The sequence below is a fragment of the Denticeps clupeoides genome, chromosome 7, assembly GCF_900700375.1.
Source record: "Denticeps clupeoides chromosome 7, fDenClu1.1, whole genome shotgun sequence".
NCBI lineage: Eukaryota > Metazoa > Chordata > Actinopteri > Clupeiformes > Denticipitidae > Denticeps > Denticeps clupeoides.
Genome location: NC_041713.1, coordinates 1,717,795 through 1,744,007, shown reverse-complemented (window position 1 = coordinate 1,744,007; position 26,213 = coordinate 1,717,795). Strand labels below are relative to the sequence as shown.

The 26,213-nt window shown below is 50.7% G+C and overlaps 3 protein-coding genes across 6 annotated transcripts; 1 reads left to right on the top strand and 2 right to left on the bottom strand.

The window, feature by feature from the left end:
• The first annotated feature begins 620 nt into the window (after nucleotides 1–620).
• On the top strand, nucleotides 621–9,375 carry ubn2b (ubinuclein 2b). 2 transcript variants are annotated; one of them, XM_028986339.1, is made up of 18 exons: nucleotides 621–1,155; nucleotides 1,239–1,415; nucleotides 1,494–1,595; nucleotides 1,685–1,807; nucleotides 2,597–2,700; nucleotides 2,776–3,280; nucleotides 3,562–3,632; nucleotides 3,718–3,847; nucleotides 4,665–4,768; nucleotides 4,855–4,965; nucleotides 6,325–6,468; nucleotides 6,874–6,924; nucleotides 7,012–7,054; nucleotides 7,145–8,389; nucleotides 8,463–8,631; nucleotides 8,779–8,847; nucleotides 9,071–9,133; nucleotides 9,206–9,375. In XM_028986339.1, the coding sequence occupies exons 1-17, from the start codon at nucleotides 910–912 to the stop codon at nucleotides 9,115–9,117; spliced, it is 3,441 nt and encodes a 1,146-aa protein (XP_028842172.1). In that variant the 5' UTR covers nucleotides 621–909; the 3' UTR covers nucleotides 9,118–9,133; nucleotides 9,206–9,375. The 2 variants fall into 2 exon arrangements, with proteins under 2 accessions (XP_028842172.1, XP_028842171.1); XM_028986338.1 differs by having other exon boundaries at nucleotides 9,071–9,375.
• A 1,151-nt stretch (nucleotides 9,376–10,526) lies between these two features.
• trir (telomerase RNA component interacting RNase) lies at nucleotides 10,527–12,358 on the bottom strand. Its single transcript, XM_028987246.1, has 3 exons — nucleotides 11,699–12,358; nucleotides 11,485–11,562; nucleotides 10,527–10,912 (listed from the first exon to the last, which is right to left on the bottom strand). Exons 1-3 carry the CDS (start codon nucleotides 11,993–11,995, stop codon nucleotides 10,805–10,807), a joined length of 483 nt encoding a protein of 160 aa, XP_028843079.1. The 5' UTR covers nucleotides 11,996–12,358; the 3' UTR covers nucleotides 10,527–10,804.
• A 779-nt stretch (nucleotides 12,359–13,137) lies between these two features.
• Nucleotides 13,138–25,964, bottom strand: hook2 (hook microtubule-tethering protein 2). 3 transcript variants are annotated; one of them, XM_028987117.1, is made up of 24 exons: nucleotides 25,499–25,964; nucleotides 23,275–23,336; nucleotides 22,784–22,866; nucleotides 22,106–22,178; nucleotides 21,969–22,019; nucleotides 21,749–21,881; nucleotides 20,524–20,591; nucleotides 20,320–20,385; nucleotides 20,129–20,209; nucleotides 19,405–19,568; nucleotides 18,159–18,299; nucleotides 17,889–18,090; nucleotides 17,532–17,642; nucleotides 17,293–17,380; nucleotides 17,021–17,087; nucleotides 16,786–16,923; nucleotides 15,819–15,906; nucleotides 15,285–15,290; nucleotides 15,166–15,200; nucleotides 15,008–15,090; nucleotides 14,824–14,927; nucleotides 14,650–14,757; nucleotides 14,492–14,563; nucleotides 13,138–14,374 (listed from the first exon to the last, which is right to left on the bottom strand). In XM_028987117.1, exons 2-24 carry the CDS (start codon nucleotides 23,317–23,319, stop codon nucleotides 14,243–14,245), a joined length of 2,139 nt encoding a protein of 712 aa, XP_028842950.1. In that variant the 5' UTR covers nucleotides 23,320–23,336; nucleotides 25,499–25,964; the 3' UTR covers nucleotides 13,138–14,242. The 3 variants fall into 3 exon arrangements, with proteins under 3 accessions (XP_028842950.1, XP_028842951.1, XP_028842952.1); XM_028987118.1 differs by lacking the exon at nucleotides 25,499–25,964 and adding an exon at nucleotides 23,447–23,459; XM_028987119.1 differs by lacking the exons at nucleotides 23,275–23,336; nucleotides 25,499–25,964 and adding an exon at nucleotides 23,047–23,211.
• Nucleotides 25,965–26,213: the final 249 nt, after the last annotated feature.

Here is a 26,213-nt window from a genome sequence, read left to right as displayed (position 1 = left end):
AGCCATTCTCATTCGGTTTCCAAAGATTTTGAGTTACAAAACTAAGAGCCCCGATAAGGCCTAACTTGTCAGGAAAAGAACATGCTGGGGAATTGTTAAGTGCTAGGCGAATATATATATATCATTTTGTGCAGTGTGTGTGCATGTGCGTGTAAAACTTGCGTGTATGTATCAATGCGTGCGTGTATCAATGCTGTCCATTGTTCTGTTTTGAAAAAAAAATGGCTAGTTAAAATAGATTATTGAAATAACTGCAAAGCAAACAGATTCTTTTTGATTTCCCCTGAAATTATTTTCCCAAAGATGTTCATATTTAAACATAGAATGATTCCAGTATTTTTCCTGTAACATTCTGTTGTTTCGGACGTTGCATTACGTTGGCGTGGTGGTTTGTTGTCGTTTATACGAACGCTTTCGAGTTTAATTCGGATTCTAGTTCCATCAGCCACATTGTCCCGCTGCAAACTTCCCGCGCTCCCGTCCACGGAAGCCGCTCCTCCTCATTTGGCGCCAGATCGTGGAGTGGGCGTGTCCGGAAGACGCCGCCGCGCCGCGATTGGTCGCCGCCGCCCGCGGCCGCGACCCCTTTCCGGTCCGCTCCACTGCGCAGGCGCGGTGACGCCGCTCGCCACAAGAAGTCCATTTAACGCACTAATGTATAAAATGTCCACCTGCGGTCCCGTCATGTTCTAGCGTCGATACGCGACCTCGCTTCGGCCTTCCGTTCCGCGCACCGGCCGGCGGGGAGCCTTCCGTCGCGGGGTAACCGAGCGCGGTCGAGTTCGAGTCTGCAGCCGCCGCGGATGTGGAGTTTTATTTTAGCTTAGCTTAGTTTAGCACTAGCGGCCAGGCGGCGGCGTCTACTCGGTTCCGAGAAAGAGTAGAGTGGACCGGCCCGGGCCGCGACAGATGGCCGATCCGCGGAAAGTACCGTTCGTCACCCTCGCCAGCTTCGGCGCCGCGCCGCCCGCGGACTCCAGGAAGCGGCCGCGGGAGGACGAGACCGGGACCGGCGGCGGGAGGACCGGGGCGGGGACGTTCGGGAGCAGCGCGGCGGCCAGGACCGTCACCGTCCGCCTGAACCTCAGCCTGGCCGAGCCGAGCGCACAGAGCTCGTCCGAGTTCAACTACGGCGAGCTGATCCAGGCCAGCCAGGTACCGGTACCGGGCCGCAGGGCCGAGGTCAGGGGGCTCACAGGAAGCGGGCTGAACAGAGCTTCTCTTTCCGGTGTAAACAGGTGAAGAAGACTCCACCGGGCCTGACCCCACTGGGCCTGACCCCACCAGGCCTGACCCCACTGGGCCTCACCCCACAAGGCCTGACCCCCAGCCTTGACCCCAGCGACCCGTTTGCAGACGAGACGAAAGAGCGGCAGGAAGTGGAGGCGCTGGCCCGGAAGTTCGAGAGTAAATATGTAAGTCCGCCGCGTCCCGAATCCGACGGCTGTGCCGGTAAACGCTGATTTCTGCTCCGTTCCGGCCTCTTCCTCCAGGGGAACTCTGGCAAAAAGAAAAAGAAGGACCGAATACAAGACCTTGTGGATATCGGGTATGGATACGACGAGACGGACCCGTTTATCGACAACTCTGAAGCTGTGAGTGTTGGTCTGGTTGTTGGATCTCCGCACGGCCCGTTTTATTTCTAATCCCGCGCGCTCCTGTTCCTCCTCCTCCACCACGTCAGTACGACGAGCTGGTCCCGGCATCGCTGACCACCAAGTTGGGCGGCTTCTACATCAACACCGGGACCCTGCAGTTCAGAGCCGCGTCCGATTCCGAGGGAGACGAGTCTGGAAACCATTTTAAGGTTTTACACAAATTTACACATTTAAACTGCGAAGGTAAAATGCACGCTTTCCGTCTTCCCAGCAGCACCTCTGGAAGAGTTCAGAAAGATGCAGAAAAAGTGTGAAATAATCCTGATTTAAAAGGTTTAAAAGGTGGTAGTAGCCTAGTGTGTAACACACTCGTCTATGAACCAGAAGACCCAGGTTCAAACCCCACTTACTACCATCGTGTCCCTGAGCAAGACACTTAACCCTGAGTGTGTCCAGGGGGGGACTGTCCCTGTAACTACTGACTGTAAGTCGCTCTGGATAAGGACGCCTGGTAAATGCGGTAAATGTTTGTTTCATGTTGATATGTTGAGAAGAACTGGGGTCGTTCTCTCTAAACTAATGAACGATCTGCAAGTAAAAGTCTGCAGATGGAGAACAACATGAACCCAGGTTCAAACCCCACAGACTACCAGCGTGTCCCTGAGTGTCCGGCGCGCCGGTAAAGCTGTAAATGTTGCCGCTCGGGGAACAGCAGCGGTTAAATGACTCACGAGTCACGAATCTGAATCGTAAACTATAACTACGTCTTGCCATTAAAACATCGCTCGGTGCATCCGCGATGCATTTACTAGACGCCCTTATCCAGAACGACAGTAGTGACAGGGACAGTCCCCCCCCGGAGACACTCGGGGTTAAGTGTCCTGCTCAGGGACACGATGGTAGTAAGTGGGGTTTGAACCTGGGTCTTCTGTTACTCGGTCCGGCACCTCATTTCCGTGGGATACCGAGCAGGACGTGAATGTTGCGTCTCTCCTCAGAAGGTGAACGATGGCCAGGAGGCGGTGCTGAAGAAGAGGAAGAAGAAGCAGGACGGCAACTCGGAGGAGAAGAAACCAGCGAAGAACCGGGTTCCCAAACAGGGGTGAGAATCCGAACGTGGCGACTCGGTTCCGCCGAGCTGGAACCGGAGCTCATGGTTCCTGCCCTGGTTCCCCAGCGTGTCCGTCCTGAGCCGCCCGGAGAAGAAGAAGCAGAAGAAGCGGAAGAAGCTGATGGCCGACTCGCTGCACCTGGCCGCCATGCTGCGCCGCTTCAGCCGCGAGAAGGAGGAGCTGCGCAAGAAGAACGCGGCCAGCGTGAAGCCCGCCCCCGGCGTGCCCTCGGCCAACTGCGCCAACTCGTACGCCTACAGCGCCAACGCTGCCGCCGCGGCGGCGCCGGACGTCTCCATCGCCGACCTGACCAGCGACCCGGCCGTCATGTCGCTGCTGGGCGCCGCCGGCGATAAGGAGATCCTGCAGGACCTCATGGTGGACCTGGACTTCGGCCTGCTGGACTCGCCGCAGCCCGCCAGCCCCGGCGAGAACGGCGGCCCGGCGCCCGCGGGCCAGAAGGCGGCGGGGTGCTCGGCCAACCGGGCGGGCAGGAGCCTCGTCCCGCCCCCGCCGCTGCCCGCCGGCCTGCCGGCGCCGCTGACCAAGCGCATCGAGGACCTGCGGGCGGTGAGTGACGGCCGCAGGAGGCGGAGCTACCGCGTCCTGAAGGCTGCTGATTGGTTGCATTTCCAGCGTGAACTTGTATAATGAAATACGGATTTCGGGTCGACGGTGATTTTCAAACTCGACAGTATTTAAAAAAAAAAAAAAAAAAAGAATTACAATATGGTCTAATACGTTATATATAGAAAAATGGCAGAATTAAGCTTAATCCCAGACGCTTGATCGTGTCTGACGGAGGTTCGGAAGTTTACGGTGTGTGTGTGTGTGTGTGTGTGTGTGTGTAGGCTTCGCGCCAGTTCGATGAGGAAGGCAGGAAGAAGTTCTTCACCCTGGACATGAACAACATCCTGCTGGAGTGAGTCCCGCCGGCCGCTCCGGGGATCTGGAGACGGTTTTTTTTTTTAAACGGAATTCTTCATCACCGCCGTCTGCCGTTTCAGCATCGAGCTGCAGGTCCAGGAGCAGCCGGTCCCGCTCCGCGCCGCCGTCTACTCCCACCTGGAGGCCTTCGTCCCCTGCAACAAGGAGGCCCTCCTCAAGCGCCTTAAGAAGCTCAGTCTCCACGTCCAGGTGAGTTCCGGCTGCTCCGGCTTCAGTAGAAATGGGCGCGGCCGAAACGAGGACGCGTTGTTGCGACAACTCAGGTTGCCATTGAGGTTTGAGCTCTCGGTACTTCCTGTACTGACAGGAAGGAGAAATGCCGCGTCCTGTACGCCGTCCCCCTACTGGTCTCGCATCGTTTCCATGGACACCTGAAATAAGGCTGAACATCTCATTTTCGGAGACGTTTGCCGCGTCGCCGTCCTCCATCTTTAACACCTGTCGTTGCGTCGGCGTGACGTGTTTAGGGGCGTCTCCACGACCCCCCCCCCCCCAGTTTGCTTTAACCAGTCCCGTTCATCAAGTCCCACTAAATCAACAATCCTTCATGTAAAGTCACGACGGACACCTGTCCCATGCAGGACAACGCCGCCGTCACCGTCTTAATAAAGACCACCTCGAAAACGTGAGCGTTTGGGGCGACCCCAGCTGGCGAGCCTAGCGGGTAACACACTCGCCTATGAACCAGAAGACCCAGGTTCAAGTCCCACTTACTACCATCGTGTCCCTGAGCAGGACACTTAACCCTGAGTGTCTCCAGGGGGGGACTGTCCCTGTAACTACTGACTGTAAGTCGCTCTGGATAAGGACGTCTGGTAAATGCTGTAAATGTAAAATGTAATGAGGGCGTCCATGCATCTGCCTGTCTGGTCAGTCTGTGTCTCACTAGACCTAAAATGTTTGGAATCGCGTATGGTCTTCGTATGGTCTTCGTATGGTCTCTCGCGTGTCCGGTGGGTGTTTGTGGCTGTGAAGTGACGTGTCGACCCTGTTCGGTGGCTTGCAGGACGACCGCGTGCGGACGCCCCTCATGAATTTGAAGCTGGCGGTGTGCAGCGTGATGCCGGAGCAGATCGGCAGATACAACATGGACTGTCTGGCCAAGGCCCGGTGAGTTGGGGGGTCCCGGCGCGGCGGGGGCCTGTTCGGCGCGGCGCTCTGACGCTTCCGACCCCTCCTGTGCGTGTCGCCAACAGGCAGCAGTCGGAGGAGGGGGAGAAGAACGGGTCCGAGGAGGAGGACGAGGAGAAGCCAGGGAAGAGGGTGATGGGGCCGAGGAAGAAGTTCATATGGGACGACAAACTCAGGTGGGTGTGTTGTTGGTAAAGGCCTGGAATTTGGAAAGAGAATTTTCCAGAACACGTTTAAAACCAGCGCAGCTCCACAGTATGTTTCCGCAGCGATTCCGTATTCCAGCTCGTCTGCTTTTAAAAGTCGTGTAAATTCTCTGCCTGAAACTGGTGGGACTCGGGCCTGATTCGGGGGGGTCGGGCGACCTCATTTCCAGGAACGATGTGAAAATGGAGGCCAAGGCGGAGCCTCTTTCACCGCCGAATACCGAGGTGTGGAATTAGCCGTGTTGAAATGCTCGTACTCGCTGGCACCGCCCACCTACTATAAAGCACTTTTACGATCAGTTTTACTTTTATATTGTTTTTGTAATTTGTTTATTGATTGTCATAGGTTGTTTAACAATATTTTGGTAAATTTGACGTTTCATGGTCCCGCCTCTTCTCCCGGTAGCTGTTCGCATAGAGTTTAAATGCTGCCTACAGGGCTGTAAATGGAAGTTCTCCCTCTTACACCAACACACTACTAGCCAGACACACTCCTGCTACACGCCCTCTCAGATCTGCACAAGAAACGAGACTAAAAATTCCCTCTTCACGGGGTCTCCGATCCCAATCGTCTCTGTTCTCCTTCGTTGTCCCTGGCTGGTGGGACAACTTGTCCTGCTCCATTCAACTAGCTGAGACCACCACCACCTTTAAGAAGCAGCTGAAAACCCACTTGTTCAAAAAGTATTTCAGACACACTCACGCACACACAGTCACGTCTAGAACTTAATTCCCAGCATGTTTTATTCATCACAAGTTGGGCCTTATTGGGGCGCTTCGTTTTTTTTTTTTTTTTAAACTCAAAATCTGTAGAAACCGAATGAGAATTGCTGGTGTCGTACTCTTGTTAGTCGCTTTGGATAAAAGCGTCTGCAAAATAAAGAATATTTTCCTTCGTCATTGAAAAAGTCATGGAAACTCAGGTCTAATTACATAGGCATGGACGTGTATGTATACACTCATCTATCAATCTTTTATTTTGACCCAGAACTATGAAAAAACACACGAGGATACGCAATAAATTAAAATAAAAAAAAATCAGGCACAATTTCACTCTCATCTTCTCTCCACCACCTTAAGTTGGACAACGGGGACGGTTTCCAACAGTCCTGAACTTTTTTTACATTTTTTTTTTTTTTTAATGATGAACGATAGTGAACAAAACCGCCATGAAGGTAAAAAGCAGAAAAAACAGATTCATCAAACACATCTTCACTTCCTCCTCATACAACAAATACCGAATATGCTTCTAGCGCTGGATTCTCCGTAACTTGTGAGTAGGAGCGTCCAGATCCATGCGAATGCTGTAATGTATTCAACTGTGTGCAGGAATCTGTTGTGCAGCCTGGTGCGGGTGAAGCTGAGCTGCTACGAGCTGGAGGGACAGACGTCCCTGTCGGCGGAGGACTACCTCAAAGCCTTCCTGGAGACCGAGGTCAAACCGCTGTGGCCCAAGGGCTGGATGCAGGCGAGGTGCGTTCAGTTTAGAACGTAAACCTTCATGAACAAAAGGGTGGTGGTAGCCAAGCGGGTGACACACTCGCCTATAAACCAGGAGACCCAGGTTCAAACCCCATTTACTACCATCGTGTCTCTGAGCAAGACACTTAACCCTGAGTGTCTCCAGGGGGGGACTGTCCCTGTAACTACTGGTTGGAAGGCGCTCTGGATAAGGACGTCCGGTAAATGCTTTAAATGGGTCGTTACAAAGCAGTTTTCTGGATTCATGTCTCTTATTCCCGTTCTTGAAATCCAGTTTCTTAAAAGATTATAATATTGCCTGTAATTTAAAAGACAGAAATGTCCAAAATTCTAAAAGAGATCTCTCTCTTCAGCTGCCCTAGCATGTTGGAGGGTAACCGTTTGCGTCTTTTTCAGGATGCTGTTTAAAGAAAGCCGACTGGCCCACAGCCACCTCACTGGCAACTCGTGAGTTCCCAGCTCGTTCGTCACCTCGCTTTTTAATGCCGTCTGTCTGGTTTATAATACTTTCTTCGTCCGTCCCATGTCCCTCAGAGCGAAGAAGAAGATCGTCCCCCCTCCCAAACCCAAAATCAAGGTGTTTATCACGCTGTAATTATCAATTAACCGGAGATGAAATGAAATATTTTGTGATCAGTTTCATTTTAAGTGGCGCATTTCTCCACAGGATGCCGTTTGGGTCCAGAGGTCGACCCCATTGGCCGAATCCACCCCAAGCTCCACCCACCGACCCCCTCCGTCCCCCTCCGAGCCCATCTGCCTGTCGGACTCTCTGGACGAGGACCTGAGCGCCCCGTCCCTGGAGTCCATCTCCCAGGCGCTGGCGGTGCTCAGCAGTGCCGCCAAAGGCCTCATCCAGAACGATGGGCCGGCGTCACCGGAGGGTCCCCGGGCGCGGCCGCCGGCCCCGCCCTCCCAGCATGCCTCGCCTCTCCTGCAGAAGAAGAGCGCCACGCCCAGCTCCGGTCCTCACTACGTGCCCACGTCTTCTGCCTCGCCTTCTGTCTCCGTTCCTCCCACCTCCATGCCCCGCCCATCCGTCTCGTCCCCCTACATCGCCGGCTCTCCGCTCGCGGTGTCCCGCAATGAAGCGTTGGGTGAAATAAAGGGCGTGGCGACTCTGGCCATGCCTCACAGACACTCTGTAACAGTCTCCCCGCGGCCTGGAGTTGCCATGGGAACCAAGTCCATGATAAAACCTTCCTCCTCGCCTCCAGGGAAACAGAGGCCGCCGCCCACTGCCTCGCCCCTCCTGCCCCCCATGCAGAAATCCTTCGTGTCCCCAGGTCCCCATAAAGCCCTGAGTGGCAAAACGGCTCTCCCTGCTCCGCACGTCCCGGCCACCAAAACCCCGCAGCCCGCCCCCCAGCCCAAAGGCCCCCCGACTCAGGACTCGCCGAGGGCGGCGCTTCCCTCCGCCCCTTCCATCAACAGCCAATCAGCAGCCCAGCAGCCGCAGTCCAGCTTCATCACCCCCATGCAGGCCACCATCACCAAGTCCCCCCACAGCTCGGCCATCATCAAGCTGACACCGCGACCCCCCGTCCCCACCCCCACGGTCTCGTCCCCCGGCCCGCCCCGGCCGCCCCAGACCGTTCCCATCATGCACCAGGCTTCCCCTGCCGCCAGCTCCCCGTCCCCCTCCTCTTCGTCCAAGACCCCGGCGTTCCGGCCGCCCCTCTCAGGAGTGGCCGCGGCGCTGAGCGGCTACGGTCCCGCCGCGGGACAGAAAACACCCTCTCAGGTCCCCGGCTCCGCCCCCTCGCAGTCGCCCCTGTCCAAGCTGCCCACCGTGCCCGGCTCCTCCCCCAGCGGGGTCGGCCAGCGGCAGAGGGTCGTGGGTGGGACTGGACAGGTGGCGAAGATCGTGTCCCCTCTTTCCACGACTGCCGCGTCGCCCCAGCTGTCGCAGGTGAGCCGCCGCCACGCCGGTACGTGACTCCGCCCCAACGTCACTTCTGTAACCAACTGTCGTCCCTCCTCAGGCGTCGGCCAGCGGGCTGCTGGGCGCGGCCGGACCCTGGATGCTCGGCGGCCTGGTGCCCGTCTCCCTGCCCTTCCAGTTCCCCTCCCTGCTCAACATCCAGCCCCCCGGCTCGTCCGGCGCCCCGGCCCCGCCCGTCACCAACAGCGCCGGCTTCTCCCTCCCTCCGAGTGAGTTGTGGCGCCCGCGTCCTCCGTCTTCATGTCATGCGTTTCCTTTGGTGTCCGGGCTCCGCCCGCAGCCGCGTTTTCGGCCCCCGTGGACGTGTATTCGTGTCCCTCTCGGCCGCCCGTCTCATCGCTGTGTCTCCTCCTCAGATCTGTTAAAGGGTCTCCAGTCGGGGTCCCACGCTGCTCTGCCTCCACACTTGCAGTTGGCTTTCTCAGGTAACGCGTTCGCCCGCTCTGCGCCCGCGGCCATCTTCGTTTTCATAGGGTGGTAGTAGCCATTGTGTCCCTGAGCAAGACACTTAACCCTATAGTTGCTCCAGGGGGGGACTGTCCCTGTAACTACTGATTTGTAAGTCGCTCTGGATATGGGCGTCTGATAAATGATGTAAATGTTTCCGGTTTTCATCCCTCCTTCTTCTTCTTCTTCACTCCGCTGCAGATGTGGGTCAGAACCCGGCCGGGGACCTGAAGAGGAAGCCGCTCTGAGACGGAGCCGGCGCGTGTGAGTAGTGGAGCGAGTATCACGTGTTGCTGTTTACAGTCAGACCTTCATCACTGTGGACCTTCTGTACAGTTTTTACTGGGATTTCTGGGTCCGTGTTCCTGACGCCCGTCCTGCTGCGGAACGCGGGTGGAGAACCGAGGCTCGGGGCAAAATAATAAATCTTGTGCAGGTTTATAATCACTTTTTCAAATGAATTGTGCATCTTTACAGTCTGATTTTAAAAACGACCACTGCCCTCTGATGTCATGATCCGTTTTTTTTTTTTTTTTTTTACAAACATTGAAATTGTTATGACTGATGTGTTTGTCGCCTGAATTTCTGCTGCGCGTGCACACAAAGGCACACTCACTTACTCACACACACACACACACACACACACTCCGCTGGCGGTTGAATTGATCCCGACCATGACAGGCACCTGGGGACCTTGGTGGCACCCTGATTGGGATTTGAACCGGCAATCTTCTGTTTACGGGGCTGCTTCCTTAACCGCTAGGCCACCACTGCCTAATCGGAAGGTTGCCGGTTCGAATCCCGATCCGCCAAGGTGCCACTGAGGTGCCACTGAGCAAAGCACCGTCCCCACACACTGCTCCCCGGGCGCCTGTCATTGTGACCACTGCTAACTCAGGGTGATGGGTTAAATGCAGAGGACAAATTTCACTGTGTGCACCGTGTGCTGTGCATCACATGTGACGATCACTTCACTTTCACTAATAGCAGTTGAGCGGGCATTCGCGCAAATAACGTCGGCAACACCGTTTACCAACCGGCATTTTTTCCAGAAAAAAAAAAAACCCCTGCAGAGAAAAAGCTGGAGAAACAGGAGGGAACAACATAAGTGGACAAATTCCAGATCCAGAACGACCAGGATGGCTAAGGGTGGTGGTAGCCTAGCGGGTAACACACTCGCCTATGAACCAGAAGACCCAGGTTCAAACCCCACTTACTACCATCGTGTCCCTGAGCAAGACACTTAACTTATAATGAAAATGTCATTTTGTGAGAATATTTAGCATATGAATATTAAAGGTCCAGACGCTGCAAATGACGTGATAGTCGTTGTGAGACACTGCAGTGCAGCACACAGTGAGTTGTGTCCTCTGTATTTAACCATCACCCTTGGTGAGCAGTGGGTGCTATGACAGGCACCCAGGGAGCAGTGTGTGGGGACATTAAAAACCCAATGAGTCACCGGCTAAGCCACCCCTGCCCCAAATAAATTAATGCTGTTAATAATAATGTTAAAGTTCCAAATAATATTAATTCGCCTCAAAACACACACACACGACAGGAACGAGGAATGGCATTTTAATTTGCTTCTTTTAAACAATGTATTCAAGTGACAGAACCCAAAAAAAAAAAAAAGATGCTACATACAGAACGAGGGACTAAAAGCAAAACCAGCCAAACCCAAAAAAAAAAACCAAACAAACAAAAAAAAAACCTGAAGCCCCGTCCACATATTTCACCGCATCAGAACGACGTACAGGAAGAGAGCGGCCGCCGCGCAGGTCACCAGATGTTACGGGACGGCTCCTGGAGGCAAGGCCTGAAGAAGTGAGCTTTAAAAATAATAATAATAAAAAAAAAAAAAAAAAAAACACCCTGCTTCGCACGGCGCGGGCCCGGCACTACGGAAGGTCCTGGTTGCACCACAAACACAGTCTATTTGACCAGAGGCCTGGTCTTGTCATCGTCTCCACACTGGTGGGCTTTGTACTTTTTCACCTCGGCCATATACTTAGTCCAGGCGTCGCCTTTACCCGCCTCGTGCTGCAACACACCAAAAAAATGGCAGAATAAGAGATTTTCATTTGTTTGGTTTCATTAATTGCAACATGGAGGAACGTTCTGGTTTCGTCTTGGATTTTATTTGACCTCACTTCATTTACAGTATTCACCAGACGCCCTTATCCAGAGCAACTTACAATCAGTAGTTACACGGACAGTCCCCCCCTGGAGACACTCAGGGTTAAGTGTCCTGCTCAGGGACACGATGGTAGTAAGTGGGGTTTGAACCTGAAGCTGGTGCCCACTTTGTCTGTGATTTGACCTGGTACACGGTCCTTAAATGAATGTTCTTACTCATTAAGTGTTCTGGATTGACAAAGTTCTGCGGCTGCAGAAAGAAACGTCTGTACATTAAAGAAAGTCCAGTTGCCACGACTCAACTTTCATACAAAAAAAAAAACGAGTGGTAGTAGCCTAGTCTCCAGGGGGGGACTGTCCCTGTCACTACTGACTGTAAGTTGTTCTGGATAAGGGCGTGTGGTAAATGCTGCAAATATAATTTTGTTCAGTTTTAAACAGATGTGTGTATATAGATAAAAAATAGAATTTATCACCTCGGGCTCCAGCTTCTGCTTCTTCGCCACCACGCCGGTCTTCAGGGCCAGCCTGGCGCCGCCTCTCCGCTTCCCCACCTGGGTTAGGGGGAGAAGACTGTAACCGTTACACGGGCACGGACGCAGGACAGACCGGCGAGACATCGTCACAATTACGCTACAAACGCGGTTCCGGCGCTTCTCTCTGGCGGCAGCAAGCTGCCGAAGCCCTTACAAAGCTGGCCACGCCGCTCGGCCTGGGCCCGTCCGCCGCGCCCCCGGGGCCGGAGCCGGAGCCGGAGCCGCCGGCCTGCTCCCGGCGCCGACGCTCCTCTTCCATCTTCCGCTTGAAGATCTCCATGAAGCTGCCGTCGTTGGCGAACGCGTTGCCGCCCGCCGCCATTCCGGCCCCGGAGCCCGGGCTGGCGGGGGAGGACGGGCTGTTCTCGCCGGACTCGCCGCCGCTGCTGCTGCCGCTGCTGCTGCTGCTACTGCTGCTGCGCTGGCGGCTCGACTCGCGTTTCCCGTCCATGGCGCCCAGAGTCAAAAAATTTCCCCCCAAAAAATAAAAAAAAACGGCACGAAAAGAAGCAAAGTTCCGCTTCACCTACAGCGGCGACGCGGGCTGAGCTAAGCTAACCCCGCGGCTAACGCTCCCGCGGCCGCTCACACCATTTAATCGGCGAAACGGGAATACTGTGGAGAAAAGGACGAGACGGAGCGGCCCGGCGAGGCGGGACCGGACCGGACCGGAGATTCCTGCGGAGCACCGCGGCGAGACGCGTCAAAAAAAACAGCCTTCCCTCGGCCGCCGCCGCCGCCGCCGCCGCCGCGCCGTCTTCCGCCTCAGCTGCGCCGCCACCTGCCGGTCGGAGGCCGAACTGCACACGTCGCTGTTCGTAACGCTGTATATGCAGAGGGAAAAAAACGACTAATAACGTTCTAAAGCGTTTTATCGGAAGGACGCACATTTTCTCCAGAGCGACTTTTTTCGTATAATCTGACGATTAACAATGCAGCAAAATATTTATAGTTTCGTTTTGTAGTTCGAAATTATTACCTATTATTATATGTATTTAAAAAAAAGATCCATATTTAATATTATTGTTTCAAGTAGTACTCCAATACAGCGTCACCCTTCCAATAAAACGACAGTGGTGGCCTAGCGGTTAAGGAAGCGGCCCCGTAATCAGAAGGTTCGAACCCCGATCTGCCGAGGTGCCACTGAGCAAAGCATCGTCCCCCTACACTGCTTCCCGGGCGCCTGCCCTGGCCGCCCACTGTCACCAAGCGTGACGGTTAAATAGAGGACACATTTCACTGTGCTCACCGTGTGCTGTGCACTTTCTGTCCTGAGCCTTGACATTTAAGTGTGAATTATTGGAAGTGTCCCGTTGCAGCGTTGTACTTGGCTGAACGACATTATTTCTGGAGATATACCACGTTCCCTGCAACATCAGAGCTGAGGGAGATTTATAGGAGAACGTTCCCATCATCTAGCAGCTGCATTTCTTAAGTGGTCAAAACTGACATCAGTGTTTTTGATAATGTATTATGGAATTTTGTTAAATTACTATGACAATCAGACACGATACATAAATACTTTATTGATCCCAGCGATTCCAGACTTACTCTACATGTTAATTCAATATTAATTTGAAGCGTTGGACATGCTCAGGAACATAGTGTTTTATTTGTAGTGTGCAATACATGAACAGACTAAACCTCGGATCTACAGTCTGCGCTAGAGCCCTTTAACATACTCTCAAAGTCTTAAAATATTCAAAGAACACAAAACACACAGAAAAAAAACAAAAAAAAACAAAACCACCACCAAGGAATAAATTTCGTGAAATATTAAATTTAGTGAAACTGGTGAAACACACAACCGTTCGCCATAACTGGCTGAAGATAGACTTTAAAAGAAGACAAGGAGTGGGCTGCACGCGGCTGTAGGGCACGATTGTCTGAACAGTTTCCCGGCAGGTGAAGTCCTCCTGAGACGGACCAGGAATTTCAGAGCCACTTTAAACGCTGCGCGTCCGGTTGTCCTTGTGCGATGATAAAAAGACGGCGGGCCGACGCTTACGAAGCCTGGCTCATCTCATCCTGGGACAATAGCAGCGTTTTTTTTCCCCAGTCTAATCCAAAAGGAGCTCCTTAAATCCCGTGAGGTCTGGGACGTTATAAAAATGAAGAACGTCTCCCGCCCGGGACACTTCATGAGTAAGAACATTCGTACTGACTATTCGTCCTGTACAAAAATAGAAATTCATCGTGACCTGTACAAGGTCAAATCACAGCCAAAATGGGCACTAGCGTGAGAAGTGTGCTTTTGCTCTGAGGAGGACAAAGTGCTTCACCGTCCTCTACAAGCAGTGAGGTCGAATAAAATCCAAGACGAAACCAGAACGTTCCTACATGTTGCAATTAATGACACCAAAAAACTGATAAAATCAGAAGTAAAATTCTAAGAGAAACTAAAACAGTCGCGTCACGTTAGTGTTGCCCTCTATACCCTGTAATTATGGAGGTTAAAATAAAAAAACGTTACCTCTAACGTTTCTGAAACGTTCAACTAAAAAGGATGAATAAAAATGATAAAGGAAGATAAAAAGGTAGCATCGAGAGGAGATTTCAGGCAATGAAGCGGGTTTCCATCCGTCCTTTTACAGAGGAACGTGTAAGCTGGACGCGCTTCGGACATCAGCAGCAACCGTCACCGTGGCTCAGAGCTCATCTTCAGAAGGTCTGCAGAGCGTGGAGGCACTTCGGGGCGCTATCGGGGCTGGAGGCGGGGGTTCAGGCCGCGCCTGGCCTGGGTGCTCTGCCTCTGCTGGGCCAGGAAGGACATGGCCGGGCCGGACGGGCCGGAGCGCTCGCTCGCCACCTTCTGATGGAGGGCCATACCCTGCAGAGCACACGGCAGAGAGGGACGTCCATTTTTAACACGTAATACGTGCTGTGGAAGTAGGAGGAAGGGGGGGTTTGTGAGAAGATGATGTCATTTAAAAGGACAGGGACGCACCATGTTGTACCAGGCACTGATGATGAGCTTCTCCTCCTGGTCTTGCCTGGACCTGGACTTTTCAAAGTCCTGCTGCAGAGACACAGGGACCAGAGGGTAAAGCCAGAGTAGTCCGGCAGGCGATCTTCATCAGGGTTCTTCAGTGGCCTCCATCTTACCTGCAGGTACTGGATCTTGCGATCCTTCTCAGTTAGCTGGTTCTTCAGAGCTTGGACTTCTGGGGAGACAGCGTGGGGCTTCTGTTTGGGGTCAAGGGTCTCGATCACCTGTGTGATTAACACACACATGAGGACAGAGTTGCTGAGCGCTTGGTGTAAACAGATTCATCTTACCGTTCTGGCCTTCTCCACGTAACGCTTGTATCGGTTCTCCATCATCCTCATGTCCTCGTCTTTCCTTCGGAGGATCTCCTGCAACTCATCGATCTTCTTAGCCACTGTGAAGAATCAGGAGACGGTCGTAACAGGCCACGTATTTCACAGTAGGACCCATAGCTGGCGGCCGGGCGGGGCTTACTGTTGCTGTCCACACCGGGCTCCAGGTCATCAATCACCTCCCTCTTCCTCTGGAGGTCCGAATGAGCCTCATGGAGCTTCTCCCTGCGAGACACCAGGGGTCAGATCTCCAGCATCCAACACCACCTCACCTCACCTCCCCAACGAGCAGGTACTCACAGGTGCTCCTCCAGCTTCTTCTTCAGTAAAGACGACTGTGGCAGCAGGAAAAGAGAGCACGGTTGTGTAGGCAAGACACAAAATCGAAAACAAGGGCGGGCGGGCGGGGCCGTACTTACAATGGCCTGAGACGCGGGCGGCGGCCGGAGGCGGGGAGAGGAAGCGAGAGTTAATTCTGATCTCCACGGCAAACGTGGGTTAAAGGTCACACACACAGCAAAAACAAATCCCATCATGCCCATCTGAAGAGTGAGAGCCAACCCGTCCTACAGCCATCTGTACCGGCGCTAGGACAGCCGGTTTCTAGAATAATTCGTAAGATGCTGGTAGGACTGGTCAGGAGACACCGTTCTGGAGAAAACAATCGATCATCACCATGTATGAATTTTGGGAATAAGACTTGAGATACATAGCGTGCATGGATACGCGTTCGTGCGATTTGCGATATGATTGGATAAAATGGAGGCGTGTGATTGGTTCAGAGTGAGAGAGCGGTGTAGATGGTGGGTCAGAGGGTACACAGTGGCGGCACGGCGCGTCCTGGACCGTTGGCACTGAAGTGAGCGGAGTGGGCGTGTCTGGTGACGTGGCGGGTGGAGCCACCATTTGAAGGGTCTGTATAAATATGTGCCGTTGTGCTGATCTGGACTCACGTCCTCGGTCTTGCTGCCCTGTTCCTGCAGGGCCTTCTGAAGCTCCTCAACCTGAGAGCGCAGATCAGAGACCTGCTGCTGGTTTAACCTGGAGAGAGATTATTATTTATTTTTCCTCGCAGCGTACGTACACTCTAGGGAAATAAAAACCGTAATGAATGCCCTCTGAACGCTATACGCGTTTTTCTGTGCTTCGGAGCCGTGTTCGATTGGAGTTCCACTGGCTTTCGCACGTCACTGTTTAAAAACGTAATCAAATTCAAATTTAATTTGTCACGTACACAGTCATACACGGTATGATATGTAGTAAAATGCTTTAGCGACTGCTAGACATCAATATTGCAAATATTGCAAGTAACAATTAACCAATATGCAAATATTGCAAACATAACCAAATATTACACTTTAATGTCCAACCTAAAACAAAATGTGTAACAGGTAGGGTGAAGGTGTGCAAATGAGTGAAGTATAAAGTGAAAAGTAAAAACAAAAAAAGGATTCTGGGGGGGATTGAGTCCCGAAGTGCTTGAAAGTGAAAGTGCTGGAGTGTATTAGTGTTGTTGAAGCTCGTATAGCCTGCGGGACGAAGCTCCTCCTCATTCTCTCGGTGTTGATCGCAGCAGAGAGAACTGTCCATTGTTTCTATTTCTATTCTGGTAGAAATTTATGGCAAGAAAAAAACGTTGCATGCAGCGTTTATTAGACGCCATCCGAATTCACAGCCGCCCAAACGCTGATGAAAAACGCGCCACGAACGGCAGAAAAACGTCTGAGGCCTCAACTCTCATCTCACTATAGTACTTGAAAACATCATGTGAAGTCATGTAGAAAAATCGATAATCGAAATCGTGAGACCGGTGAAGGTTCACACTGGTTATACCGCCATGCGCTCCTGTCTTCTAAAGACAAACCGGGACAAGCTGGCGACATGTTCCACCATACGTGTTTTTCTCGTCCCCCCCCCCACCTGTTCTGGGTCTCCAGTGTGTTGTTGGTGCGCTGGGATTCCTCCAGTTGGCTCTGCAGCCCCGACAGCTGCTGCCTGTAGCTCTCCTCCTGCACACACAGCATCTTGTTCTCGCTCTGCAGCCGGACCACCGTCTCCCTGAGAGAGAGAGAGAGAGAGAGAGAGACGCTGCTACTCCAGACCTCCTCGCTCGTACCGCGGGCTGCAGCCACAGAGGATGCACCTCGGCACTCACGTGAACTCGGTGGGCATGATCTCAGACGCCAGGTTCCCCACGCTGCTCGAGTCAGCACACAGTCCACCTGCAGGGGGCGACAAACCACCAGTAAGACACCCGGATTGTCCCAGCGGCACGTTCTCCAGTTCCCCCATCAGAACACCTTTGCTTAAATAGTCCAGAATGAGTCAATCATGCCAACAGACTCATCATTAAAATGAGTCTTCTGCGTGTCAAATAATTCTGAAGTGGTGTGTAACAGCGCCGCGTGAGGGCCCAACTCAACCTACTGGCTTGACTCAGGCACTTCTGCTGGACCTGTGCACATCGGAGCTCCTCGTTGGTCTCCCGCAGCGTGTCTCTCTCCGACAGCAAACGCTTTTGTTAAATAAATTAAAATGATTTTAAAAAATGCATTTTTTTTTTTTTCTTTTTTTTAGAGAAAACATGATGATCGGTCCAAACATCACGTGGAGGTACACTGTGTGAATTCAGTCAGTAAAAGGTTCTAAACTGGAGAGAACCTCACCTCCTTCTCTTTCAGCAGGGCGTCGTACTTGTCGTGGAGGTTCTTGTACTCAAACTGCCATTTTTCTGCTTTGAGGGCTTCAGATGAGTGTTTGGTGTGAAGCTCGTGAACCTGGAGTTAGACGGGACATTTACATCATTTACCAGACGTCCTTATCCAGAGCGACTTACAATCAGTAGCTACAGGGACACTCCCCCTGGAGACAATCGGTGTCTTTCTCAGGGACACGATGGTAGTAAGTGGGGTTTGAACCTGGATCTTCTGGTTCATAGACGAGTGTGTTACCCACTAGGCCGCTACCCCTCTAGCACACAGGATGAGTATAAGAGACGTAGAGAAGACGCCCCTCCTACTCACCTGTCTCTTGTAGGTGTCCAGCTGGCCCCGTATGGCGTTGGCTCGGCGCAGCTCCTCCTCCAGCTCGCAGGTGCGCTGCATGTAGACATTGTTGCGCTCCTCCAGGAGACGCACCTGCCGCCGCAGGTCGCCCAGGTCCTCCAGCTTCCGCTTGTACGTGTCCACCATCGCTTCCAGGCGACTCACGCGGTCTGACGAGTGCCTGGGCGAGAACGAGGCGGGTGAGGCGGCGCCCCCCCCGGATCTCCACGCCGGCCGCGAGGAGTTTACCTCAGGATGTCCATCTCGTCCTTCAGAGTCTGCGCCTCCTGGGCCAGGCTGGTGAGGTCCTCGTTCCGGTGCTGCAGCTCGAAAACCTCGCGCTCCAGAACCTCACACCGCAGACGGGCGTCGTCCCGGCTGCTCTCCAGCCTGCAGACAAACAGATCAAAAACCAGCTGTAGACGTCTACAGACCTGCGTTTATGGGAAATTCAAATTCAAATTTTATTTGTCACGTACACAGTCGTACACGGTATGATGTGCAGTGAAATGCTTTTTGCGACTACTACAGACCACAGTATTGCAAATGTTGCAAGTAAACAATGAACCAATATGCAAATATTGCTTACATAACCAAATATTACACTTTTACATCTTTAACATAAAATATGTGTAACTGGTAGGGTGAAGGTGTGCAAATGAGTGAAAGACAATGTTTAAAGAAAAGATCCATAAAAAAGAGAGAGCAGTAAAGTAAAAAGCGCAAAGATTTTGTGCAAAGTGATTTGGGTCAATTCTTCTGTCGTAATGAAAAATAGACAAGGCACAATGTAAATGCTGGTCATGTGATAACATAATAGATCATGTAATATTTATGAATAAAAATAAATAAAGTAAGTAAGTAAATAAATAAATGTATGTGGTTTACCAAAAAAAAAAAAAAAAAAAAAATTGTCTACTTTTGTTGATGTCATTTCCTCTCGTTTAATGGCATTATTATTTGTATTCAGTATTTCTGTTTCCTGTGTCTCCCATTCCCGTTCGTGCGTTACATACATCAGAATGCTTGTGGTGGGTTAAGTATACACCGTGGTGGGTTCTCAGATGGGTGGGAGAAAAGGAAATACACTATTTACAAAGGGGTGGAAATGAAAAACCCGGGAGAAATGCGGCCATTGGAACGGATGACGGGTATATTTGAGTCTATAAGGGGATAGTAATAATAATAATAATAATAATAATAAATACATTATGAAATGGGTTTGACTAAGAGAAAATGTTTTTGTCTGTTCTGCTTGGTACTGGTACTGTATTGACTGGGTTAAATAGAACTGCATTACTAAATATAAATAAATAAGTAGTCATGGATAATTCTGACTAAAACGCTCCGATTTTTAGTCGACTGAAACTTGACAAGACTAAAATGAGCCTGGACGTGACTAAGACTAATAAAAACTAAAATGGCCGATTGACACGAAGGCTAAAATCAAGACTATATTAAATATAATATGCATTACCATATGAAATGATTTCACCTGAAGTTCTCCTCCTGCAGCTGCTCCATCTGGCTCTGCAGCAGCAGCAGCTTCTTGCCGGTGACGGCGGTGGAGGCGTCCTGCGCGTCGGCGCAGCTCAGCCGCTCCTTCAGGGCCTGGAGTTCTGCCTGCAGCGCCGACTTGTCCTCCTGAAGCACAGCCAGCTGAGGGGCACCCCAACACACGCGCACAACACAAACCAAGGAAGTATGGGTAAAACGCGTAAAGAAAGACGCGAAACCGTCCACTGGTCAGAAGACATGCGGGACAACGTCTCATGCACGACATCCTCAGGCAGACCTGTTTTAGTAGAAGGGATTCATGCGACAGACTCAATAAGACAGGTCCAACGCATGCAGCTCCGGGAGAAGCAGATCTGCCAACAGAGGGCGTCTCTCCCCCCAGATTTCAACAATTTGGAAACTGGAGTGAAGAAGGCCTCGTTTCGGTCTGCCGGGAGAAGCCCGTGTTCGTTAAATTGATGTAAAGGGCGGGAAGGAACGCCATCCTCAGTGTGTACGGAAGCGGTAAAATGATGCGTGACGAGTATCTGCCGAGCTTCGGGCTGTTACGCTGGCGAGTTAGTACATCTTCAACGTCCACTTACCCGTCGGGAGCCAATGGCGAACACACACCAACTTCACATCTGACTTTAGGATCACACACCGCTGTTAGAAGGCCGCACGGCATTTTTCCCGAAGCCCCTGACGCCCCCACCGCTCACCTGACGCTCCTGCTCGCGGCAGCGCTGCGACAGATCCTCCCTCTCCTCAACCTCCTCGCTGAGGAAATAGTACTTCCTGGACTGGGGGCGGAGACAAGAGACAATTCAGCATTAGCGTGAGAACAGGTTCCGACAAAGGGGGAAAAATGTGTCGCATGAAAAGTGATATGAAGTGAGAGCGCGGAGCTCACCTGGTGGTCAAAGTCCCCGTAGGTGTCTGGGCTGGCCGACTCCACAACCGGCTCTTTGGTGAGGAGCTGAGGACAGACTCAGGACGTTACACGTCACATGCTGCAGCACGTTTTACAACAAGATGATGTATAAGTGATTTATTCAGAAAATGACATTGGTTTGTGGTGGCGGTTTTAGGTTGGAGGGTCTAGCTACTCACTGACCTCCTGAATGGCGGTCATAACGACGTGCTGCACAGACTCCTCCAGCGTCATGATCTGCTGAATGTGCTCTGAAGACAAAATAAACCAGACTCACCCCTCACCCCAGACTGGCTTTTCTATACTCGCGCTCATGTCCAAGGGCATGTACTAAGAACGTGTCAAATATTACTTAATATTCAAAATCTTATTCTGTCAATCAAATGACTCCAAAACTATGTTGATATAGCATCAAAACACATCTTTAGAAATAAAGAGGTCACCTGACATGAAAATGTGACTGTGATGATTTAACATTAATACGAGTTCCTCGAGCATGTCTATGGTCCTGCAGCAAGTAGAAATGCTGATAGATGTAAAGAGAGTTTTGGTTGTTCTTCTTCACCGTTCAGAGAGCAGCAGCTCAGACGGTCGGATATGGAATTTGTCCCCTTATGATGTCATAAGGGGAAAGGTTACCCTCCGTTTCTCATGCTTTTTCCGGCCAGAGAATGCGAGACTCTGAAGAACCGGCGGGTTCATTTTATTTATCAAAACGGCGACACGAATTCCTGTCTGTACCAAACATTGTGGTTGGTGGATGGTTTTGATGATGTCATTCTCACGAATGCCCGCTCAACTTCTATTGGCCGCTCTCCTCCTCGTCCTGCCCCTCAACTCCTCATTAGCATTTAAAGCTACAGACGGTGAAACGGCGCGTCCTGGAGAATCTCATTGCGGGACTGGACCAAAGTGGCTGTAATTCTGCACCAAGAGACTTCAGATACAGAATTAGGTGAATAAATGAATTCTAAAATAAATGTAAAAATATATATATTAAAAAAAAAAAAAAAAAAAAGGGGGGGGGGGGGGGGGGGGGGGGGGGGCAGTGGTGGCCTAGCGTTTAAGGAAGCGGCCTCCTAATCAGAAGGTTGCCGGTTCGAATCCCGATCCAAGGTGCCACTGAGCAAACCACCGTCCCCACACACTGCTCCCCAGGCGCCTGTCATGGCTGCCCACTGCTCACCAAGGGTGATGGTTAAATGCAGAGGACAAATTTCACTGTGTGCACCGTGTTCTGTGCTGCTGTGTATCACAAGTGACAATCACTTTACTTCAAAAATATAAAAGCAAAAAAAAAAAAAAAAAAAAGTGTTCATGTCAGGCGACCTTTAATACAACTCTCCCGTGTGGATGCACCCTGTTTTAGAGGGAAGATTTATGGTGTGGACGGGGTATCCCGGCTCACCCTGCTTCTTCTCACAGCTGACTGCACAGCCCAGGACCAGCTGCAGCAGCTTTCCCAGCTCAGTCACGTCCCCCATCTCCCCGATCAGGCCGACATCCGGCAGGTGCTCATCGGAGACCTGGTGGCCCAGCACCTGTAGGAAAAAAAAAAAAAAAACCCCACTCTATTACAGATGGACATGCGCGCCATGTTAAACCTCAAACCTCCACGTCTTACTCACATCGTGATAATACTCTAGCATACTCTGAAGAATCTTCTTCAGATTGCTGACCTGCAAAAGCCCAAAAACGCAATTATGTTCAGAAGTTGAAGGCCTAGAGGTTTTTATGTTACCGAGCTTGTCGCTGCCTGCTCTACCTTCAAGCGCCAGTTCCCGCCACTCTCTTCTTTGATCCGTCCAAGCCACGCCTCGTTGAACCATGAAGGGTCTCTGGGGGAAAAAAAAAAAAAAAAACCTGATATTGGACATCTGAAGGATATCGTATTTTAATCTACTTTTAATCTAATTGGCCACCGACCTCAAGGCATGGCTCTCATTCCTGGCCGTGGCCACGATTTACATTACAAACATCAAACGCCATAAAGCGCATGCTTATCTCAGGCAGGAAAAGCGTGTGGAAAGAGAAGAGCAGGCCTGAGAGTTCTCAACTTAAAGCTTCAGGGATCTTCAAGTGGACCAGAAGCAAATGTATGGTCGGGTCGATGGCCAAGTTTCAATCAATCAATCAATCAATAACGGACTAAAACCTACTCTGCACTGTCCAAACATGGACAGACACTCTATACTACACTTTGGACCTCCACTTGTCCACCTCTACAACTGTACGAGTTTTTTTTCTCTTCTTTGACAAATCATCACCAACCCTGCACTGACACCAACTGCAGGCTCACCCGACCCTGGAAGGGGGTCCCTGTCTCTATCACTCCTTCCCAACATTTCTTCCTTGTGTGCAGAAGGGTCAAGTGTGTTGGGTGTCAACTGTAGGGCCCATTGAGTCGTTTTAAGCAATGAATGCTGTTACCTTGCACACTTACATTTTATATAGTACATGGCTGATGGCCACCCCGCTGGTGAGGTCCTGCTTGCTGGTGCAGGAGGGAACTTCAAACATCTGCAGCTGGAAACAGCGGGACGAACACACGTCGTAATAATGCATTTCGTTCGTGTACACGACAACGGCCATTACGCAGTAAAAACACATCATTAGATATAAAAGGTCGTGGATGCTGGAGGGGGTGATTTTTTTAAGCACCAGGATTAAACGTGGTGCTTTACAGCGACTTATAAAAACTTTTACCGCAGCGAATCCCGTTTAAAGACCTTTGGACGGTTGCGTAAGTCACAAAACGCGAAATTCAGCCCTGCGCACAGCAAGCCCACGCCGCTTTTAAAACGTCGGTTTTCTCGCGGAAGGTGCGGGTATTTTCCCGGACAGCTGGCCACCTTCACCGGCCAGGCGAGTTCCCTCCGCACCTGCTGCTCCGCGTTAGCATTAGCGTTAGCATTAGCCGCCGTTAAAACTCACCCAGCTGAGCAGCGGGTCGCTCAGCTCCGCTTTGTTCAGACTCATCGCGGCTGCGTCCAGGGCTAAATAATAATAAGAATAAAAAAATACATATATATATTAAAGAAAAAAAAAAAAAAGCAGCGAGGAAATTTCACGACTAAGTCGCGGAGCAGACCGGCGCCCGGCCTACCGAATACCGGCCAGCTGAGCTGAGCCCTACCGGCCGCCGTACCGAGAGCGGTCGTTATAGAAACGTTTTTCTTTTCTTTTCTTTTCTTTCGGTCTCCACATTCCGATCGTCGATTAATCATCACTGTTACTTATTTCTATACGCGTCAGTCGTCGCTGCATACATGTTAATAAAAAATAGTCACTCAAGGAGGCACAGTACAGGTACAGTAAGGAACTGAGCTTGAAGGGTGTCACGTCAGTATGTTCATATATTTCTATACATATTTCATGCAAACACATAAAACCCCATATGACACGATGCTGTTATTTGCATGAAGAGTAAAATGTTTGGCAGTTTTATGAAGTGGTTCAAGATTCAAGACTGGTTCATTGTCAGTACAACAGTACACACAGCACACCGTTTATTGAAATAATGTTTGACACAGACCCCCCCATGGTAAAATCATAAAAGAAATAAAATATATATGTATATATATATATACTAAACTATAAACTTAAACACTGTACAGGTTTCTCTATAGGAGAAAAGTAGGACTTTTCTGTACAATGAACAGATCGGACGGGACATAACTGGACAACATCATGTAGGACAGTTGTAACTGGATATGCTGGATATTTCAAACAGGACACACAAGACAAAGACAAACACGTGCACAATGTGCATTTATTTAGCATTTATTGAGTCAGTTATTTAGTTTAGTTTTATAAATGCACATCCTGAGGACATCACCGGAGACTGGACACCCAGGCCAGGCCGCACTTTACAAAAGTTAACATTTAAAGAAACCTGTTGCGCGTGGAGGAGGATAAAACTCTTCATCTCTGCCTGTGGCCACTAGATGGCTTCATTTTATAAACTTCGCATCTACTGACAGCTGATCGACTGTTTCGAAGAAACAAATCTGTGCATGTACATGAAATAGATTTTTTCAGAAATTCTTTTTTTTTTCTTCATCTTAAAATGTAATTAATGTAATAAATTCACATTTGATTGCTCTGAACACAGAAAGGCTTACATGTCTTCAACCTGACACCTGTCTTGCTCAAGAAGCCTTCTGGTCTGATGCAAAGCTTTCCAGTGTAATTATTACAACAACTGACGTGAATAATGGTACAGCTTATGACGAACACTCGCATTTTCTCAAGCCTTGTTAATGTAGGGCCTTATCCATTCAGCACAATCAGAGGAATACGATGTAATACGATGTGTGTGAGTGTGTGTGTGTGTGTATTTGGAATACAGTTCAGGCCAAAAGTTTGGACACTTTCCCATTCAACGTGTTTTCTTTATCTTCATGACCATTTACGTTGGTAGATTCTCACTGAAGGCATCAAAACTATGAATGAACACATGTGGAGTTCTGTACTTAACAAAAAAAGGTGAAATAAGTGAAAACATGTTTTATATTCTAGTTTCTTTGCTCTGATTACTGCTTTGCACACTCTTGGCGTTCTCTCGATGAGCTTCAAGAGGTCGTCACCTGAAATGCTTCTCCAACAGTCTTGAAGGAGTTCCCAGAGGTGTTTAGCACTTGTTGGGGTCCAGCTCACCCCAAACCATCTGGACTGGGTTCAGGTCCGGTGACTGTGGAGGTCAGGTCTCCACTTTTTGTTAAGTACAGAACTCCACATGTGTTCATTCATAGTTTTGATGCCTTCAGTGAGAATCTACCAACGTAAATGGTCATGAAAATAAAGAACACACGTTGAATGAGAAGGTGTCCAAACTTTTGGCCTGAACTGTATATACAGCCACATCTTTATCATGGTATGTCGCTTACATTTACATTTACATTTACGGTATTTGGCAGACGCCCTTATCCAGAGCGACTTACAACATGAACGTCGCTGTCATAGAAGCTAATAATAAAGACTTTTTCTAAATGAATAAATTCCATTTTTATATTCCGACACCTTTCTGTGGTGTCCGCGCTGAGCAGTAAAAACCGACAGCTGGTGTTTGTTCCTGTCTGACATGCCAGCACACACGTACACTCCTCACTTTCTACCCCACCCACGCACCTCACCTTATCAAGCCCCTCCCACTCACCCTCACACCTGGGCGTGCTCCTGCTGCGCCACTTCCTGTCACTCCCATCCGGACGTGCCAATCATCTCCGCTACTCCAGTCGAGTAGAGCGATCAGCAGGCTTATGCAATTTTATGGATCTGTGCCTCATAACCAAAATAAACCCCCAATCTGGCATCTCGGCTGTTTTCAGCCTCCTGGTTGCTGCCCTCGCTGTGACGCCATGCTGCGAGGGCTGAGCTCCTCGACCCACCACAGAGGCTGGAGAATTGCGGAAACGAGTAACCAGTGACGTTCATGGAGGGTCCCAGGTCCTCAAAGCCTGAACATTTCAACCCCATTTCTTAATTCATGTACGATACGGGAAGTGATTGTTCCTCATTTCATCCCGATCGTTGTGCCAGTGTTTCACCATCACCTCCATCCCAAATAGGGAAGAGCTGATTGTTCCACGAAGAGCCATTTAAAGAGCTGCCTATCACAGCTGAGCAGGGAACGTCTCGCTTGTTCATTTCAGGTTCAGCCCCTTCTCTCGTAACCTGGGCTGTACCCCACTCACCCCTCACGTCCCAGCATGTGAACAATGTCCACCGTGGGTCGTATTTCCGCGAAAAAGACCTCGGTTGGCCTCCATCTGCATGGCGTCCTGCTGCAGCTGGTAAAAATGGAGCAGCTCCAACCCTAACGGGAAGCAGAAGATCCGAACGCGTTGTGCCCGGAAGAACCTTCTGCTGCA